Below are 17,775 nucleotides of genomic sequence, written 5' to 3' on the forward strand. Positions count from 1 at the left end.
TGGTGCAGCCCGGGCCGTTTTGGCCCAGCCAAAACTCGGGGAAGGGAGTCTGCGCCGGGCAGATCTCGCGAGGCTTGGAAAAGCGCGCCGGGAGCTGGGAGGGTTGACTGGCGAGTCCGGGCGGGAGGGGGCATCATGGCGGCCCAGGCGCTGTCGCTTCTGAGGGAGGTGTCTCGGCTGGAAGCGCCGCTGGAGGAGCTGCGCGCTCTGCAGTCGGTGCTGCAGTCGGTGCCTCTCAGCGAGCTCCGCGAGCAAGCGGCGGAACTGCGCCTTGGCCCGCTTTTCTCCCTGCTCAACGAGAACCATCGGTGAGATGACCCGGCAGCTTGAGCGGGGGAGAGCGACACCCCCAAGTATGGAGACGGGGATGGGAGTGGTGGTGACGGGGGAGGCTTTTCCCAGTCACAGTGAAGGTTGAATATCAATGAAATTTCAGAGAGGGAAGGATCCCGGGCTGAGAGGCGAGAGACGGGATTCAAGCCCAGGCTCTGAGGTGGCCGTCGCCTAGCCTCACTGCCTTCATCCTTGGAATAGGAGGAGGAAAGCAAGGTTGCCCACCTACGGGGAGGACTCCACAACCACATATCCAAGTCCTTGACTTTTTCCCACCTCTTAAGAAGGGGTCCTATCCTGGCAATTTGGAAGGATCCATCGATATTTTAAATTCACATACCTTTGATCCAGTAATTCCCTGTTACAGAAATTTAACATGCAGGTATACTCACACACAAAATGTACTGTATATACAGGAATATTCATAACAGAAGGAGGCAGCAAACAAACAAAACAAAACAAAAAAACTAGGAACCACCTGAATATCTATTAAAAGGGGATTCTTAAATTATGACACATGACTGTAATACTATGTAGCTGTTAGGAAAATTGAGGGAGATCTATATATGTGGACATAGAAAGATCTTTAATATATGTTGCTGAATGAAAGAAGAAAATTGTAGGAGTTTATAATCCCGTTATGCGTAATTTTTAAAAAGGATTACCACCCTCCCACACCCACTTGAACACAGGCCAGTGTAGCTTTTGGAATAGCTGAAAGATACATCAGTAACTATTAATATGGTAGTGGGACTTAGAATGGTAGGATGGCAACTTTTACTTTTCATTTTATGTACATCTGTGGTATTTGATTTAAAAACACTTTGTATTTGATCATCTGATAACTTAAAAAACTTTTTAAATGTTTGTGATCCAGAAATTTAAAAGTGGCCTTTCTTCTTGAAAAGATAATGAATCACTGAATCAACACTGGATGATTTCAGAGGGCTTTCTTGGCTCTGACCTTCTAAGAATCCTCCCTTTTTCATATGTGTTCTCCCTTCATTAATTCTGTTAATTAACATTATTCAGGTCTGCCTATGAAATCTCTATTTGTCCATTTTAATTCAGGCCTTCATTTTCTCCCTCTCGCTAGGTCTGTTGCATTAGTCTGACTTCTCATTACCTCTGAGTTTCCTTTTCTAGTGTGTCCTTCCCACGTTGCAACCACAGGGAACTTCTCAGGATATTTGGCTCACATCTTTGCCATGGTTTCCCATTGCCTCCAGTGTAAAATCATGACTTGTTAGTCTGGCACTTGGACCTTTACAATATATTTCCATCCTACTTTTCCAGCCTCATCTTTTTCCACTCTACACATATTTCATCTGCTCCAGCTACCAAGTGGCACTACTTTCCCTTGAGCATGACTTGGCACTTTCCTAACTTTGTTCATGCCAGTCCTTCTAACTGAAATGCCTTCCCCTCCAAATCTGTCCATCTTTTAAGGCCCAGGTGAAGTGCCACCCCCTCCAAAAAGTCTTCCTTGGTCACTCCAGTTGCAAGTGACTGGCCTTAGATCTCCTAAAGGACATTATCATTACTTCTCTTAATAATACTTGACACTATTGCCTTATGTTGTAATTCCATATGTGTTTCTGTCTAGTTTGTAAATTCTTTGAAGAATTCATCTCTGCATCCCTCTTGGGATGAAGCACATAATACAATATATGCCAAATAAAAGATTAAACTCATAAATTTTAGAGAGCCCACCTAGTCCAACCACTTCATATTATAGATGAAGAGACTTTCAGTGATCTATAAGTTAACACCAGAGATGTACTAGGAACTGAAATGAAGGGGAATTTGAAGAATAAGGTCTGTGGGGTCATAGTTTGCTGAATGAAGGAGCAGCTCTCTAGGAAACAATTTTAATGGAAATTTAAAGACAAGGTAATTCAGAACTTAGTACACTGTAGATACCAATTGCAATTTGTGGGAATAATTCTCTGGATAGTGGATTGGCAGTCTCTAGATATATTGCTGTTTTCCTGCACTATATATTGGTTCAAGATCTTTTCTGATAAATGTAAACCTAGAATCTTTTTTTTTTTTTAGTAAATTTATTTATTTATTTCTGGCTGCATTGGGTCTTCGTTACTGTGCACAGGCTTTCTCTCTAATTGCGGCGAGCGGGGACTACTCTTAGTTGCGGTGTGCTGGCTTCTAATTGCGGTGGCTTCTCTTGTTGCAGAGCACGGGCTCTAGGTGCGTGGGCTTCAGTAGTTGCGGCATGTGGGCTCAGTAGTTGTGGCTCGTGTGCTTCGGTAGTTGTGGCTCGTGGGCTCTAGAGCACAGGCTCAGTAGTTGTGGTGCACGGGCTTAGTTATTCCGCGACACATCGGATCTTCCCAGACCAGAGCTCGAACCCGTGTCCCCTGCATTGGCAGGCAGATTCTTAACTACTGCACCACCAGGGAAGCCCGGTACTAGGTAAATTTGAATAAACTAGTAGAAGTTGGTGTTTCAAAGGGAAGTCTGTGTGGAGAAGAGCCTCATTAAGCTAGGTGTCAGATATTAGGTTGTTGCTTCCTACCTGGTAGGACATGAATTGATGAGATCTGTGGTGTCTCTTTTAGGGAACAGACTACTTTGTGTGTATCCATCCTGGAGAGATTGCTGCAAGCTTTGGAGCCAGTTCACATGGCCCGGAACCTCAGGGTTGACCTGCAGAGGGGACTGACTCACCCCAATGATTCTGTAAAAATCCTCACTCTGTCCCAGGTATGAAATTTTATTAGCACATAATAAGGGACTCAACATTTAGTGACCACCTGCCCTGGGCCAGGGTGTATGCTGGGAGCCAGAGACAGACAGTTGAAGAAAACACGTGCTCTCTGTGTAGGGAGTATCTAGTCTATTCTAGTATGCGTAGCTAACTATAACCGGCAGCTACAAGCTAAAGTAAGAAGTTCCACTGAGTACCATCTGAATCAGTTAGTCATCAAATACTGAGCTCCTTTTATCAGGCATTGTACCATATGCTGTTAGAGCTACCAAGATAAATAAAGCCTGTTTCTTTCCTCCAAGGAGCCCCTAGTCTAGAGAGAAAGATTGCCATGGTAAGTCTTATTATAGTGGCATGAGTGAAGTACTATTATAAAGGTCACTATACCAACAAATTAGGATAGTAACTCTTACCACCCTGGTAACCAAACATGCTAGTGTTTGGGTGAAGAGCTGCTGCCGAGGATTATCTTGAAGGGATAGAAGCTGAGCAGTTAGTTACCCACTAGATGTTCAACTACTGTTATTTCTTTTTTTCTCTAAAGTATTTATTCAAGAAAAGGAGAAAGGATCGATTTATCCATTGACCATTTATGTGCAAAACTCTGTAGGAGGTGCTTTACCTATTTAGTTTCATTTAATCTTTATTACTGTCCTGCAGTTAAGTATTGTATTCCCATTTTACAAACAAGAAATTAGGCTCAAAAAAGGTTACTTAATTTGCTCAAGATCAAGAACTGAAAGTTGGTAGAACTAAGATTTGTATTGTTTTCACTCACTGAGGTGTCTCAAGTCTTAACTCACCTGTTTTGTTTTGTTTTTTCTTTCTTTTCAAAGATGTGACTATACCATCTGTGTGTTTGGCTTTAATGAATTTGGGTCATTTGGAATATTTCAGTGACTCATCGCTGTAGTTAGTAACTCCTAAAATAACTGCACACTAAGGAAATTTGACCATCATGTGTTTCCATGTTGCCCTACCTTGGAAGAGTATTTCTGATTGTTTTTTTCCTTTCAGGTTGGAAGAATTGTTGAAAATTCTGATGCTGTTACTGAGATTCTAAATAATGCTGAATTATTAAGACAAATCGTTTATTGTATTGGTGGAGAGAATCTATCTGTAGCTAAAGCGGTGAGTCATCTACAACCGTTAGCCTAAACTTGCAGAGACATTAATGTCCTAAAAGACAGAGAAAAGCCTTCCGGATTGAGAGGTGGAGGTTTAGAATGAATGATTTGTGTAATAGAATTTGCAGCCTCATATCGATGGTATGAAATAAATAAATGGCATCAAAATAAAACTAGTAAACCCCTTTTATTTTCTAGAATGCACATTTCTAAATTAACCATCATAGAGCTTACATTGGGTTGCTTGATAAGAAGCTTTTTCTATTTTCTGTTGGGAATACTATGTATTTTTTCCAATTATAAGTAATTATAGCTAAAATGTAGTGAATGCTCCTTGGGTAAGCTGCGTTCCATACACTAATTTTCACATAAATCTTATGAAGTAGAAAGTACAGTTTGGTATTTTTATGACTTAAGAGATACTTTCTTTCCTTATAAGGCCATTAAATCCCTGTCAAGAATATCACTGACCCAGGCTGGACTGGAGGCTTTATTTGAAAGTAATCTGCTGGATGATTTGAAAAGTGTAATGGAAACAAATGACATTGTTCGATACAGGGTGTATGAGGTAAGACTAAAAGCATCGTTTCTGGTGCCTATAATTCAGAATGCATCAAGGCTTACATCAGAAGGCGAGATGGCTCATTTAACATGTATTTATTGAGTTTATAGTCTATGTTAGGCCCTATATATACCAGGTGCTCGGGATGTAGGGATGAACTCCCAGCCTAGTGTGTGAGACAGTCATATAAAAACTATTTACACTGCACTCTGAGTACTATAATAGAGGAGATCCCATTGAAATTAGACTGAAAAAATTAGTGTAGTAGTGGTAGTAAGAAGAAGCTTTGTACTGAGCAGTGTGCTAAATCCTCTCATATATATTCTCTTCAATTCTCACAGTAAACCTGATACTTCATTATCATTAATCTCGCTGTTGATGGAGTCATTGACCCAAGGCCATGCAATTAATAGATTGTATATTCAAAACAGAACCGTTTACAGTCTGATTCCCTCTTCAGAACAATGTCTTACTTTGCATTGTTAATATTACGCAATCTTGATTTTCCTTCTGCTTCTGTAGCTGTTTCTTCTTGGTCTCCTGGCTCCTTAGCCTCTATTGACCTTTAATTGTTGGAGTTTGTGAAGGCATGCTAGGCCTCTTATGCTCATGTTCAAACCAAACTTCTGATCTTCTCCATCCACCTCATGCCCCTAATAAAAACAGCAGCAACAAATTGGCCCCGTCTCCCAGTCCACGTGGCTGGCTGTTGGACCTCCAGCTTATTCTCTGAGGCTCTGTCCTCCCTGCCACATATCCACTCAGTCATCACATTGTGTCAGTTTTACATAAACTCGTGCATTTCTCTGCTTTGCTATAGCCACCACCACCCTAGTCTAAGCTACCAGTATCTCTCACCTGGACTATTGTATTTGCATCCAAACTGGTCTGCTCCCATTTTTGTCACCCCTAGTCTATCGCCACATGTAGTCAGAATGATCTTTTAAAAATCGAAATCTGATTCTGTCATTCTTCTGCTTAAAATACTCGGTGTCCTGGATCTCTCAGTAAGCCCTTAGAACATACTTGTTGAACGAGTAAGTGAATGGCCGACTGATTGAATGAATGAATGATTTTTACAGTCTGTTCGCTATTGTTGATAGGGGCTTTTGTCCTGATTGATGGTTTCTTTTTTAAAAAGGGCAGATATACCCAGGTATATCTGGGTGAGTGTTTCTGTGCCAGAGTAATTTCTTGTGTGTTCAATGAAGTTTTCTTGCTTGTGGAGACAAATAATGGATTTTTAAAAATTCAATTATATTAAGTATATAATTTATACTAGTTTATAATAGTATGTAATATACTTCCTAGTCCTGCATTTAACTTAAAATGCCATCTAACAAGTTTGGGGCTATTTTGACCTTTCTGCTTTTTCTGTTTTCTTTCAGCTAATTGTGGAGATATCTTCTGTGTCACCAGAATCTTTAAACTACTGTACCACCAGTGGATTGGTAACGCAGCTCCTCCGAGAACTGACCGGTGAGGATGTGCTAGTCAGGTATGTTGATGGAGAGAGTTCTTAAAGCAAAATGTCCTTTCTTGGGGGGACAGGCGACAACCTCGGAACTTAGTGTGATCTCCCCTAGTGGAGCCTATGCTCAGGTTGCAATCTCATGACTGATTGTGTCCTGAAGAAGGGGCTTTTTGAAAATTGCTCAACTTACATGGTGACAACATACTGGAACTTAGCATGACAATTCAGCTACTTTTGAATAACAGTGTTCCCTGTCCTTAGGCATGTGTGCTGTTTAAAAGTTGCCAATCACATGGTAACTGTCATTTTGTATGACTTAATGTGTTAACATGCACATTATATATATATATATATATATAGATAGATAGATAGATACACATATATATATATGTATGTATATAAGTTTTTTCTTTGGCCATGCCGTGTGGTTTATGGGAACATAGTTCCCCAACCAGGGATTGAACCCAGGCCCTCGGCAGTGAAAGCGCCGACTCTTACCCACTAGACTGCCCTGGAATTCCCAACATGCACATTTTTTGATGTTGTTAAATAATAGCACTACGGCATGATAGAAGAAACATGGACTTTTGAAAATGAGTGAGAATTGGGCTTACATGCATCTCTACTACTTAGTAGCTGTTTGACCTTAGACAAATTATTGTAACCTTTCTGCACCTGAGTTTCCTTATCTCCTAAATGGAACAATGACAATTCTGTAAAGAAGATAATATGAGGATTAAGTGAATTGACCATAGAGACCAATACAATGGCCGATATAGGCTGTCAAAGAAATGTTAATTCCAGTCTCTTTACTTCCAGCCCCTATTCCTTAAGTCCCCTTGAGTATCTGCCAAGTGTTTCCTTGGATACTCCACAATTTACTAACACATCCCCACTGTTGAATACTTGGTTCAAGTATTTTGCTGTTATAAGAGCGCTATAGTTACCTTTGTGTACACAGGACTTTGTTTTTCTTATCTTAAATGATTTTCTGATTGTCCTGTGTTCTTTAAATGTGATTGAATTTGTTGAACTCACATACATAAACCAGTCCTCAGTCATACTGTTTCAGAGCATTTGAGTTACATTGTTTCAAAGCCTTCCTAATAAGGAAATTATTTTGTTAAATTTCTTTAACTTAGTATCAGACTTTGTGACATAGGAAAAAACCTTGCAAATAGTCAGTTAAAATACCTTAGGATCAACTATAAAAATACTTTTTTTAGTTAATTGAGGAAATTTGGTCATGGTTAGGCTTTAGATGATGCCAAAGAATCATTTTTTAAATATGTGGTAAAGGCATTATAATTTTGTGAGAAAATATTCATGTTTGACATTTCAAAATAAAACAAAGGTTGAAAAACTCTTTGAGGAGGTAGTTGTGTTATAATGAAAACAAAAATGGGCCTCAAGTCAGAAGGTCATGATTTAAGTCTTAACTGCCTTGTTAAAACAATGTGATTCTGGACAAGTTACAATTTTCTCATCCTTGTGTCCTGATCTGAAAAGTAGAGCCAGGATCAGTCACCTTTCACACTTGGTGGGAAGAATTAAATAAAATAACCTATATGAAAACAGTTTATAAACTATACTAATCATATGCAAAATCTTGGCATTTCAGAGCCACCTGTATAGAAATGGTGACATCACTGGCATATACTCATCATGGACGACAGTACCTCGCTCAAGAAGGAGTAATTGACCAGATTTCTAATATAATTGTTGGGGCAGATTCAGACCCTTTCTCTAGCTTCTATTTGCCAGGTAAGAAATACTGACACTTGTGGAAATGACAGTGTATGTTTGGTTTCAGAGTTATCTCTGACAGGGGAGGCCAGGGATTGTTTTCTGTAGAGCTGATTCCCTTAAGATGATGTGGAATCTATTGCTCTGGGAGCCATGCACTGTTGATTCTAATTTTCTGGAAACATTGCTGTTTAGAGCATTAGGCTGTTTCCCTTGAACCTTAGCCAAAAGAATCATAATAAAACTACTAGCAGTGATACTTACAGTATATTTCACCGATTCATCAAATCTTGAGTTGGAATCTTTATCTAATATAGAATTATTCTAGCCATTCTGTTCTAGGACTTGGTTGATTAGTTTTTCTTGAGCACTTCCAGAAATTGGATATTAATTTTAGATAGCCTCGCTTATTTCGTCGATGAACATCTCTGTTTAAAAATTTCTTCCTGATAATGACTCCAAACTTGCCTTCCTATAATTTGTATCCGCTGGTCCTAGTTCTTTGTTCCTCCCTCTTGCATATGACAATGCTTCAGTATTCGGACCCAGCTCCGTTGACACCCTGGGGTTTCTATTCCATCAGGACCACACATCACAGGTCCTTCAGTATCTCCTTATGGTCTGTCTGATTTCCAGGCAACACAGTACTGTAACCTTTCTCCTCTTTCTGGCCTGAAGTTTATTAACTGTCCCATGAAAACCTAGGGCCCACAATTTATGCTATCTTCTTTTTCTATTAAAATACATTCTTGTAAATATCTTTAGGATTTGTGAAGTTTTTTGGAAACCTGGCTATCATGGATAGTCCTCAGCAGATCTGTGAGCGTTACCCTGTCTTTGTGGAAAAAGTCTTTGAAATGACAGAAAGTCAAGACCCCACCATGATTGGTGTAGCAGTGGACACAATTGGAATTCTAGGATCCAATGTTGAAGGAAAACAGGTTTTACAGAAAACAGGTTGGTATGCCTTGTTTTGGCTTTCCTTAAGGATATCTCTTTTTTTTGCGGGGAGACAAGATTTCATCATATAAGTTCATTTGCTTGTATGTTAACTGCATAGTAGAAACTGCTTTTACAGATGGCAGTCTTTTTACCATGACGGACTAATCCCTAAAAAGTTTCATAATTATTACTGAATTTTTTTTTTAACTTGGCTGGACCAAGCACTCTTTCCCCTCTACATCTTTCTTAAATAGTATTCATAGTACAAAGGCCATAGTCTGGAGTCAGACAGACCTGGATTCATGTCCCAATTCTAACACTAACTTAGCTTTTTGAGCTTCACTTACTCACTTCACTACTATAGGCCTCACTTTCCTCATATATAACAAGTGTATAACAACTACTTCTCAGGGTTGTTGTGAATATTTACTGAAAAGACACATTTGTTTTATATTTGTATGTCAAGGAAGGAAAACAAAAATATGTTACAAGATTTTATGTTAAGAGTGATACTCTCATGGCACATTCATGAGTATCTTGCAAGTACTATGAATTCTACACACAAAAAAATGTACAGGGCTTCCCTGGTGGCGTAGTGGTTGAGAGTCCACCTGCCGATGCAGGGGACGCGGGCTCGTGCCCCGGTCCGGGAGGATCCCGCATGCCGCGGGGCAGCTGGGCCCGTGGGCCATGGACGCTGGGCCTGCACGTCCGGAGCCTGTGCTCCGTGGCGGGAGAGGCCACAGCGGTGAGAGGCCCACGTGCAGCAAAAAAAAAAAAAAAAGAAAAAGAAAAATGTACAGCACTGTTAAAACCCTTGTGAAATATATGTTGAAAATTATATATGCTGTTGTGTATCACAGCTAGTATCCAGGTTATGTGTACTTTTCTAACTGCTTGTACCTATGACATATGATCCTTTTACAGTCTTGCAAAGAACATACTATTGTCATTCTCATTTTACAGATAAGGTAGGTGACACTCAGAGAAGTTAAGAAAATTTTCTAAGATCATTCAGACTGTGGGGCAGCTGCTACTCAAATCCAGGTCCTTTGATTCCAGAGTTCTACACTTTAACTTATATATGCTGTATTGCATATGAACGTGTTTTAGGCCTGTCACTTGGTTTCTGACTACATGTTTATTTTTATATTGGTTTAGGTTGGTAACAGTCATAGTATATGAAAGCATACTTTTAAAAATCTCATTGTTCACTTAACACCCATTAGGATGGCTATTATTTTTTTAAAAAACAGAAAATAACAAGTGTTGACAGGATGTGAGAAATTGGAACCCTTGTGCATATCTGGTGGGAATGTAAAATGGTACAGCTGCTGTGGAAACATGGTGGTTCCTCAAAAAATTAAACATAGAATTACCATATGATCCAGCAATTCCACTTCTAGGTGTATACCCAAAGGAATTGAAAGCAGGGGTTTAAACAGATGTTTGTACATCTGTGTTCATTAACAACATTACTCACAATAACCAAAAAGGGTAGAAACAACCCAGGTGTTCATTGGTGAATGAATGGATAAAAAAAATGTGGTATATACATTCAAAGGCATATTATTCAGTCTTAAAAAGGAATGTAATTCTGACACATGCTACATCATGGGGGAACCTTGAAGATATAGTGCAAAGTGAAATAAGCCAAACACAAAAAGACAAATATTGTATGATTCCACTTATACATGGTACCTAGAATAGTCAAATTCACAGAGACAGAAAACAGAATAGTGGTTACCAGGGGACGGTTGTGGGGGGAAGGGGAAGGAGAGTTGTTGATTAATGAGTACAGAGTTTCAGTTTGAGATGATGAAAAAGTTCTGGAGATGGATGGTGGTGATGGTTTCCCAACAGTGTGAATGTACTGAGCTGTATGGTTAAAATGGTAAATTTTAGGTTATGTGTATTCTACCACAGTAAAAAATATCTTGTTATTCTTCAAAGGAACTCGCTTTGAACGCTTGCTGATGAGAATAGGATATCAAGCAAAGAATGCCTCAACAGAGCTCAAAATTAGGTGTTTGGATGCAATTTCATCTCTTTTTTATTTACCAGTAAGTAGATTGGGAAATTAATGAAGAACAGTGGTATATCTGGGGGAGAATATGTCTGTATAATACTAGTTAACTTACTATAAATGTTGACCAAATAAATGCCATCTCTCCCACTCTTAGTGAAAGAAGATAACCCTCATTATGTGACTAGAGACATTTTTAAAGTTAAAGTGGAATCGTAGAGTATTAGAACTGGATAGGACCCTAGAGATTGCTTAATCCACCCCATTAAAAAAAGAAACAAGACAAAACTGGGGAAGTCTGGGCTGAGTTGGGGAAGAATGCTCCAGACTTGGCAGAGCTCACACAGCTAGTTAATGACAGGGTATGATCAGAACCCAGGTTTCCTGACTTCCTAATGTCTTGAGGTTTTCCTTTTCTGTCTTGTAGGCTGAGCAGCAGACTGATGACCTCCTGAGGATGACAGAATCCTGGTTTTCTTCGTTATCTCGGGACCCGATGGAGCTCTTCCGTGGCATCAGTACTCAACCCTTCTTTGAACTACACTGTGCTGCCTTAAAAGTGTTCACGGTAGGCGTCCTCTTTTCCATGCCTGCTGGGGCTCCGCCAGGTCAACACATGTGTACTATAGTGAGCCAGTCTCTGCCATGCCCTGGGGATGCACAAGTGCATAGGAAGTTTCTGCCCTCTACTATTATTGTAGACTAATTAGGGAGACAAATATGTAAACAAATGGTTTCAGTAAAAGGTATTAGGTGCTGTGGCAAAATGTTCGAGGGTGCTGTGGGATCACAGGATTAATTCCGCATTCCTTATCTGCCATCAAGCAAGCCCTCACTACCTTAGCCCTGGTTTCCCTCAGCCTTATTTCCTGCCATTCCCTTCTGGCACTGGCAGCCCTAGTGATAGCGGACTGCTTGCTTCATATCTCTGGACCCTCGTGTACGCTCTACATTCAACACTCTTCCCTGACTTTGCTTGTTAACCTCTTATTTATTCTTCAAGGACTAAGTTGGGTGTCTCTTCAGCAAGCTTTGCCCAAACCCACAAGGTTGAGTTAAGCAGTGCTGGCTTTCCTACTTTGCATTTATTCATTTATTCAGCAAATATTTGTCCGAGTTTCTTTTCTTTGCTAGGTTCTGGGGATATAGTAGTGAACAAAAGATACAAAGACTTTCCTTTCATGTAGCTCATCGTCTATTGAAGGACCCAAGCAGTAAATATAATTATAAAGTTAATTGTATAATTATAATTGTGGTAAGGATCATACCTCTGTGTTCTGTTTATTACACTTTGTTGAAAATGTTTATTTATTGACCTGTTCAACAGAGTTTATTGAAAATAAGAGCCATAGCTGATTTAACTCTGTAGCTTCAGCACTTGCTGTGGTTCCCTGGGCTCATAGAAATGTAGTCATCACTTTAGTAATCTTAATAATGGGATCTCGGGCAGCATGCTTGGCCTAGAGAGGGAGGGAACAAGGAGGGTGGGGACGACAAGAGAGGGAAGGCTGGACTTCCCTGGTGGCGCAGTGGTTAAGAATCCGCCTGCCAGTGCAGGGGACACGGGTTCGAGCCCTGGTCCGGGAAGATCCCACATGCCACGGAGCAACTAAACCCGTGCACCACAACTACTGAGCCTGCGCTCTAGAGCCCACGAGCCACAACTGCTGAGCCCGTTTGCTGCAACTACTGAAGCCCATGCGCCTAGAGCCCGTGCTCCGCAACAAGAGAAGCCACCACAGTGAGAAGTCTGCGCACCGCACCAAACAGTAGCCCCCGCTCGCTGCAAGTAGAGAAAGCCCGCGTGCAGCAACAAAGACCCAACGCAGCCAAAAAGAAAGAAAATTTTTTTTAAAAGTGGGAAGGCTTCCCACCAGATGTGATACAGGATCTGCATCTTGAAGGGTACAGGATACCTGTCAACTTCAAGAATGTTGTTTTTAGACTGTTTCACCCTTGTCAGTAGTCACTGTGATGGTCATTTTGGCTCCTGCACTGGTATTCTCATGATTTGTTTTTTTCCCACTCTTCTACGTTATGCTCCACTTAGCCATAGTTGTAGAGATAATTTTTGATTTACTGGTTTGGGCAGCTGTTTTTATTTCAACCCACCCATCCTCAACTATTGTTAAGTAGGCTGATGTTTCTCAAACTGTAATGTCTTGTTCAAATGTAGATTCTCATTCATTGGTTCTGGAATAGAGCCCGAGATCCTGAATTTCTAACAAGTTCACAGGTGATGCTGAAGCTGATGGCCTGCAGAACACATTTTGGGAGGAAGACGTAGGCTGTAAACTTGATTGTGCCTTGTTCTTCATTAAAATATAGTAGTGAGGTTTTTAAAAACATTTTTAATAAACGTTGCTTATTCATTAGTTTTAAATTTGGAAAAGATTGAGACGTAGAAATTTTTTAAAGCACATAGAGTCATACCTGTTTGTATGACTTTAAGGTGTTTCCTTTTAGTATTGGTATTAATATTTATCTATTTATTGGTGTAATATTTCAAACATACAGTCATACCTTGCTACCTCTGCCCAATCCAATTCCCCTTCCTCCCTCTCTGAATGTAATCACTGTCATGAATTCAGGGTTTACAAGTGCACGCGTGATTTTGTACTTTTACTATCTATGCATATATGCTTAAATTACAGTATTTTAAATATTCTTAAACTTTGCAAATGGTATCGTGCTCTTCATATCATTCTGCAATTTCCTTTTTCTCCCTAATGTTATGTTTTTAAGATTTATCTATATTAAAAGAGGCAATTAGAAAGTCATTAGTATTTCATTGTATAGCCACAGTGTGTCAATCTCCAGTAAATGAAGATTTAGATAGCATCTATTACAAATGATGCTACAATGAACATTCTCGAAAATATCCTCTTATGCACATCTATGAGAGTTTCTTTAGGGTAGTCTTCTTCTCAAGTCTTTGTCTTGATTTTTCCACTGTTGTAATTATGCCATATGTATAATTTGGATCTACTTTTTTCGTATAACAGATTTACCTATCCTTTATAAACTTTATTCTTAATGTTTATTTAATTTATTATTGCTATATACCGTAATTTACTAACTCATCTTCCCACTATTAAGGATTTATAGTGTACCTTTCACAGTGTGATGAGCATCTTTGTTTACAGATTTTTTTAATATTTTGATTATTTTCTTAAGTTAGAGTTTCAGGAGGGAATTTACTTGGGCAAAATGTAGCATTTTTAAGGTTCATGTTGCCAAATTTCTTTCTAAGGTTTGTGCCATCCTATTGACAAACTTAACTTAAGGCTCAGAGGAATTGTGTTCTTTCCCCCTTCTATTTCAGGCCATTGCAAACCAACCCTGGGCTCAGAAACTTATGTTTAACAGTCCAGGTTTTGTAGAATATGTGATGGACCGGTCCGTAGAGCGTGACAGAGCTTCAAAGGATGCCAAATATGAACTGGTGAAAGCACTTGCCAATTCTAAGACAATTGCAGAAATCTTTGGGAACCCAAATTATTTGAGGCTCAGAACTTACCTGAGCGAAGGTCCATACTATGTGAAACCTATTTCCACAACAGCAGTGGAAGGAGCAGAGTGATTTCTTCTAGAGTCTAGACCATTCATTGACCAAAATTTCTCCTGAGGCATTTGACTCCATCTGTATTTTACAAAACAGACTTCCCTCCCACCAGAATTATCATGGAGTGTCTAATGTAATTTTATCACCAACATTTGTTCTGTTTCTACATTGAAATTCAATGTAAAGCCAGGAAAGCAGGTAAACTTGATCGTAATTGAACCAGATGTTTCTCAGATTCCTTTGGCTGCCTTAATCTTTGCAAGAAGATGGAAGTTTTGTTCTTCTCCCAGAAAATTTTCATGGACTTACCATCTTATTTTAAAATCCACTTTAACTAAAATGGAACCAAATTGTTTCTGACTTCTTTCTATCCCCCCACTCCCTTAGTTTTTTGGTCTTTTTTTCCCTTCTGATTCCACTTTCAAAGTCTTGGATATAAATATTCTTTGAAAAACAAGTAATATGCAATCTTAAAATTATGTTCCCTATACTAAGAATAAATACTTTTAATAAGGTCTCTTTTGCTTTTTTGTTACTATTATTCCTTTGAAAAATAGATAATAAATCTTTTTAAAATGTTTCTAGTGTTCCTCGATGCATTTTTTTGCTGTTTATCAAGGCATCTTACTGTGTTGTGGTTTTGGGTGGGGAGGAGTGATAACATGCTAAACCAGAAAGGTCCCCAAACTGTTATTTTATTTATTGGTGGGTCATCGTTGTTGAGAGCTTTGCTTTTATTTCTGAGATCCATCAGGTCCATATTGAGTTGATCAGAGAGAGGGAAACTGACTCCTAATAACTAGAGTCAGAATGGAGGGGTCACTATGCCTAAACCAGGATACCATCTTACTGATTAACAAAGGATGCGCTTGCTTTTCATTGACAAAAAATGTTCCCACCTGTTTTCCAGTGCTCTGCTCTCTAAACAGCAAAGTGATCACCAATCCAGAGGTTTCTACATGAATATGTTACCAGAGTGTGATGGTTCAGAATGGAGAGATAGGTTTCTTTCAAGCCATGGTGGTGATGTTGATAAACCAGCCCTGCTCTGTTACAAAATGATTCTCAAGTGACTGGAATTTTCTTGTCCCCAGATTAGTCATCTCTGTTCCGCCATCTCTGGTATCCGTGAGTCCCCTTTTTCCATCTTTCTATATGGGCCATTTTCCTACTGCTAATACCACTAAATTTCTGTTGTTTTAAGCCACCTAGTTTGTTGTACTCTGTTAGGCATCTTTAGGAAACTAATAGAGTGTATACATAACATGAAATGTGTATTTGTTGCATCCCGTTTGTAAAATACTGCCTAATTAGGACTTGATGAAAATTGTTTCACAAAAAAATTAGAGATCCAAGTCTTTACACTAGTGAGGTTTAAGTTAATATATACTAGGTAGCTAAAACTTTTAAGTGTAATTCCACCACTCAGATCACTAAAATGTTTCATCTTACAGACAAGATGAACATTTTGTTACATTCCTTATTTAGTGTTTTCCTTTAATTCTGAGAATTCTCGAAAATCAGTCACAGCTGCTATCACTGAGTCATGACAGTTCCATAGAATGTGATTTTTAGAAACCCATTAATTGTAAAGAGAAACAAGACTCTTGGTTATAATTAAATTTAATGTTCTCTCTTTTCTAGACAAAAGGTATTATTTTGAAAAGAATCATGCTACACCAGCTTAAATTTCTTAAAATGAGATCTCAATTCAATGTAGTACATCAGAGCACTAAGAACACTGCAACCTGCTGAGTACAATCAAAGATTCAGAGAAACTACATAAAACACAAGGAAGGAGGGACACTTTCTGTAACAAGGTAGGAGGGAATTTTTAAAGAACACACTTTTAAGAAAAACAAAGAAATCCTAATCACCATAATACATGACATTATTTTTTATGGTACCCATGTGAAAAAGTTTAAAGCTGTCAAGGTATGTCAGAAGTTTGCAGGAAATGAGCCCATAGTAGGTTTCAAACAGCGTACATTCTTTCCCACTGTTAATTTCCTTCCATGCCAGGGGCATTTCAGCATCTGTAGTTTCTGAGGATGTGAAAATGAACTTAAAGCAACATCTGTTGTATCTGATGTGGCTTTTCCCAGAAAACCTTGAACTGTGTATGGGTATTAGGCCAATGGATTTAGCACAAATTCCTACAAACACATCAGCAGGCACCATAATGGGGACTTCTTTGAAAACTACGTACATCATCCGAGCCACATCTTGGGACATAACAAAGGCCTCACCACTGCAGTAATCTGGGTAGTACTCTTCTGGGTACTCACTGAAAGGGACAAATTCTTGGCTATTAGGGTCTCTGTTGGGTGTATCCTGATGGATGACTCTTCCTACATAGATATCTTCAAGGTGTTCTTTCAGATTGAGGAGGTAGTCTACCAAGCTTGGTAGATTGACAAACATCTCTTCATCAACCTTGAGAATGAACTGGGCGTTAGGGCAGAAAGTCACAGCCCACTGCGTCATGGTGATAATCTTCAGAGTTTGGTTCTCAGCACTGTCCAAGAAGATTCCTTCAATTATATCATTATTCTTTTGGGACTCTTTGTCTATCTCTTGCTGGGCAGTCACCAAAACAGGCATTCCCAAAGCAAACAGTGTGAGAATGGGATGCCCTCGGACACTGGTCATGTTACCCCAGGTTTTCCTGATGAGGTCCCGCCTTGTTCCATTTCCTGGGCTACTGAAGATAAGAGAGAGCAAAAATATGTTCTTCCCTTTACACACCTCCGACTGGCTCAGGATATAGTATTTGGAAAGATTACTTCTTAGGGGCTCCATGTTCAATTTTCTTGCCTTATCCTTAATTTCAAGAACTTTCATATCTATATAAGGCAAAGCATGCAGAAAATATTCTTCCACAAAATCAGCCCCAAAAAGCAAGGCATGAAATAGAATAACATTAAACAGAATGAAACACCACTGGTGAGTCCGAAGTCTGCAGAATGTCACCTAAATAAAAGAACACACATTCAGGCTCCATGTTCAATTTTCTTGCCTTATCCTTAATTTCAAGAACTTTCATATCTATATAAGGCAAAGCATGCAGAAAATATTCTTCCACAAAATCAGCCCCAAAAAGCAAGGCATGAAATAGAATAGCATTAAACAGAATGAAACACCACTGGTGAGTCCGAAGTCTGCAGAATGTCACCTAAATAAAAGAACACACATTCAGGCTCCATCTCCATTTCTGTTTTCGTCCCCACTGAACACTATATGTACCTCTCACAACACTTAGCACTGCACTG

General features: G+C 39.4%; 2 protein-coding genes across 3 annotated transcripts; one reads left to right on the forward strand and one right to left on the reverse strand.

The window, feature by feature from the left end:
* Window positions 1–113: 113 nt before the first annotated feature.
* On the forward strand, window positions 114–15,083 carry PSMD5 (proteasome 26S subunit, non-ATPase 5). 2 transcript variants are annotated; one of them, XM_032634256.1, is made up of 10 exons: window positions 114–308; window positions 2,913–3,057; window positions 4,079–4,192; window positions 4,628–4,756; window positions 6,139–6,248; window positions 7,846–7,988; window positions 8,736–8,927; window positions 10,866–10,975; window positions 11,366–11,506; window positions 14,264–15,083. In XM_032634256.1, exons 1-10 carry the CDS (start codon window positions 136–138, stop codon window positions 14,519–14,521), a joined length of 1,515 nt encoding a protein of 504 aa, XP_032490147.1. In that variant the 5' UTR covers window positions 114–135; the 3' UTR covers window positions 14,522–15,083. The 2 variants fall into 2 exon arrangements, with proteins under 2 accessions (XP_032490147.1, XP_032490148.1); XM_032634257.1 differs by having other exon boundaries at window positions 123–353; window positions 14,264–15,020.
* A 1,039-nt stretch (window positions 15,084–16,122) lies between these two features.
* On the reverse strand, window positions 16,123–17,472 carry LOC116754948 (putative UDP-GlcNAc:betaGal beta-1,3-N-acetylglucosaminyltransferase LOC100288842). The gene has a single exon (XM_032633841.1). The coding sequence runs from the start codon at window positions 17,345–17,347 to the stop codon at window positions 16,373–16,375; it is 975 nt and encodes a 324-aa protein (XP_032489732.1). The 5' UTR covers window positions 17,348–17,472; the 3' UTR covers window positions 16,123–16,372.
* Window positions 17,473–17,775: the final 303 nt, after the last annotated feature.

This window comes from Phocoena sinus, chromosome 6 (assembly GCF_008692025.1).
Source record: "Phocoena sinus isolate mPhoSin1 chromosome 6, mPhoSin1.pri, whole genome shotgun sequence".
NCBI classification, from domain to species: Eukaryota; Metazoa; Chordata; class Mammalia; order Artiodactyla; family Phocoenidae; genus Phocoena; species Phocoena sinus.

Excerpts from the sequence above, each read along its gene's own strand:
- PSMD5 (XM_032634256.1), top strand. The coding sequence starts at position 136 with ATGGCGGCCCAGGCGCTGTCGCTTCTGAGGGAGGTGTCTCGGCTGGAA. Across the intron at positions 7,989-8,735 it reads CTCTAGCTTCTATTTGCCAG|GATTTGTGAAGTTTTTTGGA; the intron begins GTAAGAAATACT and ends AAATATCTTTAG. Across the intron at positions 10,976-11,365 it reads CATCTCTTTTTTATTTACCA|GCTGAGCAGCAGACTGATGA; the intron begins GTAAGTAGATTG and ends TCTGTCTTGTAG.
- LOC116754948 (XM_032633841.1), bottom strand. The coding sequence starts at position 17,347 with ATGAAAGTTCTTGAAATTAAGGATAAGGCAAGAAAATTGAACATGGAG.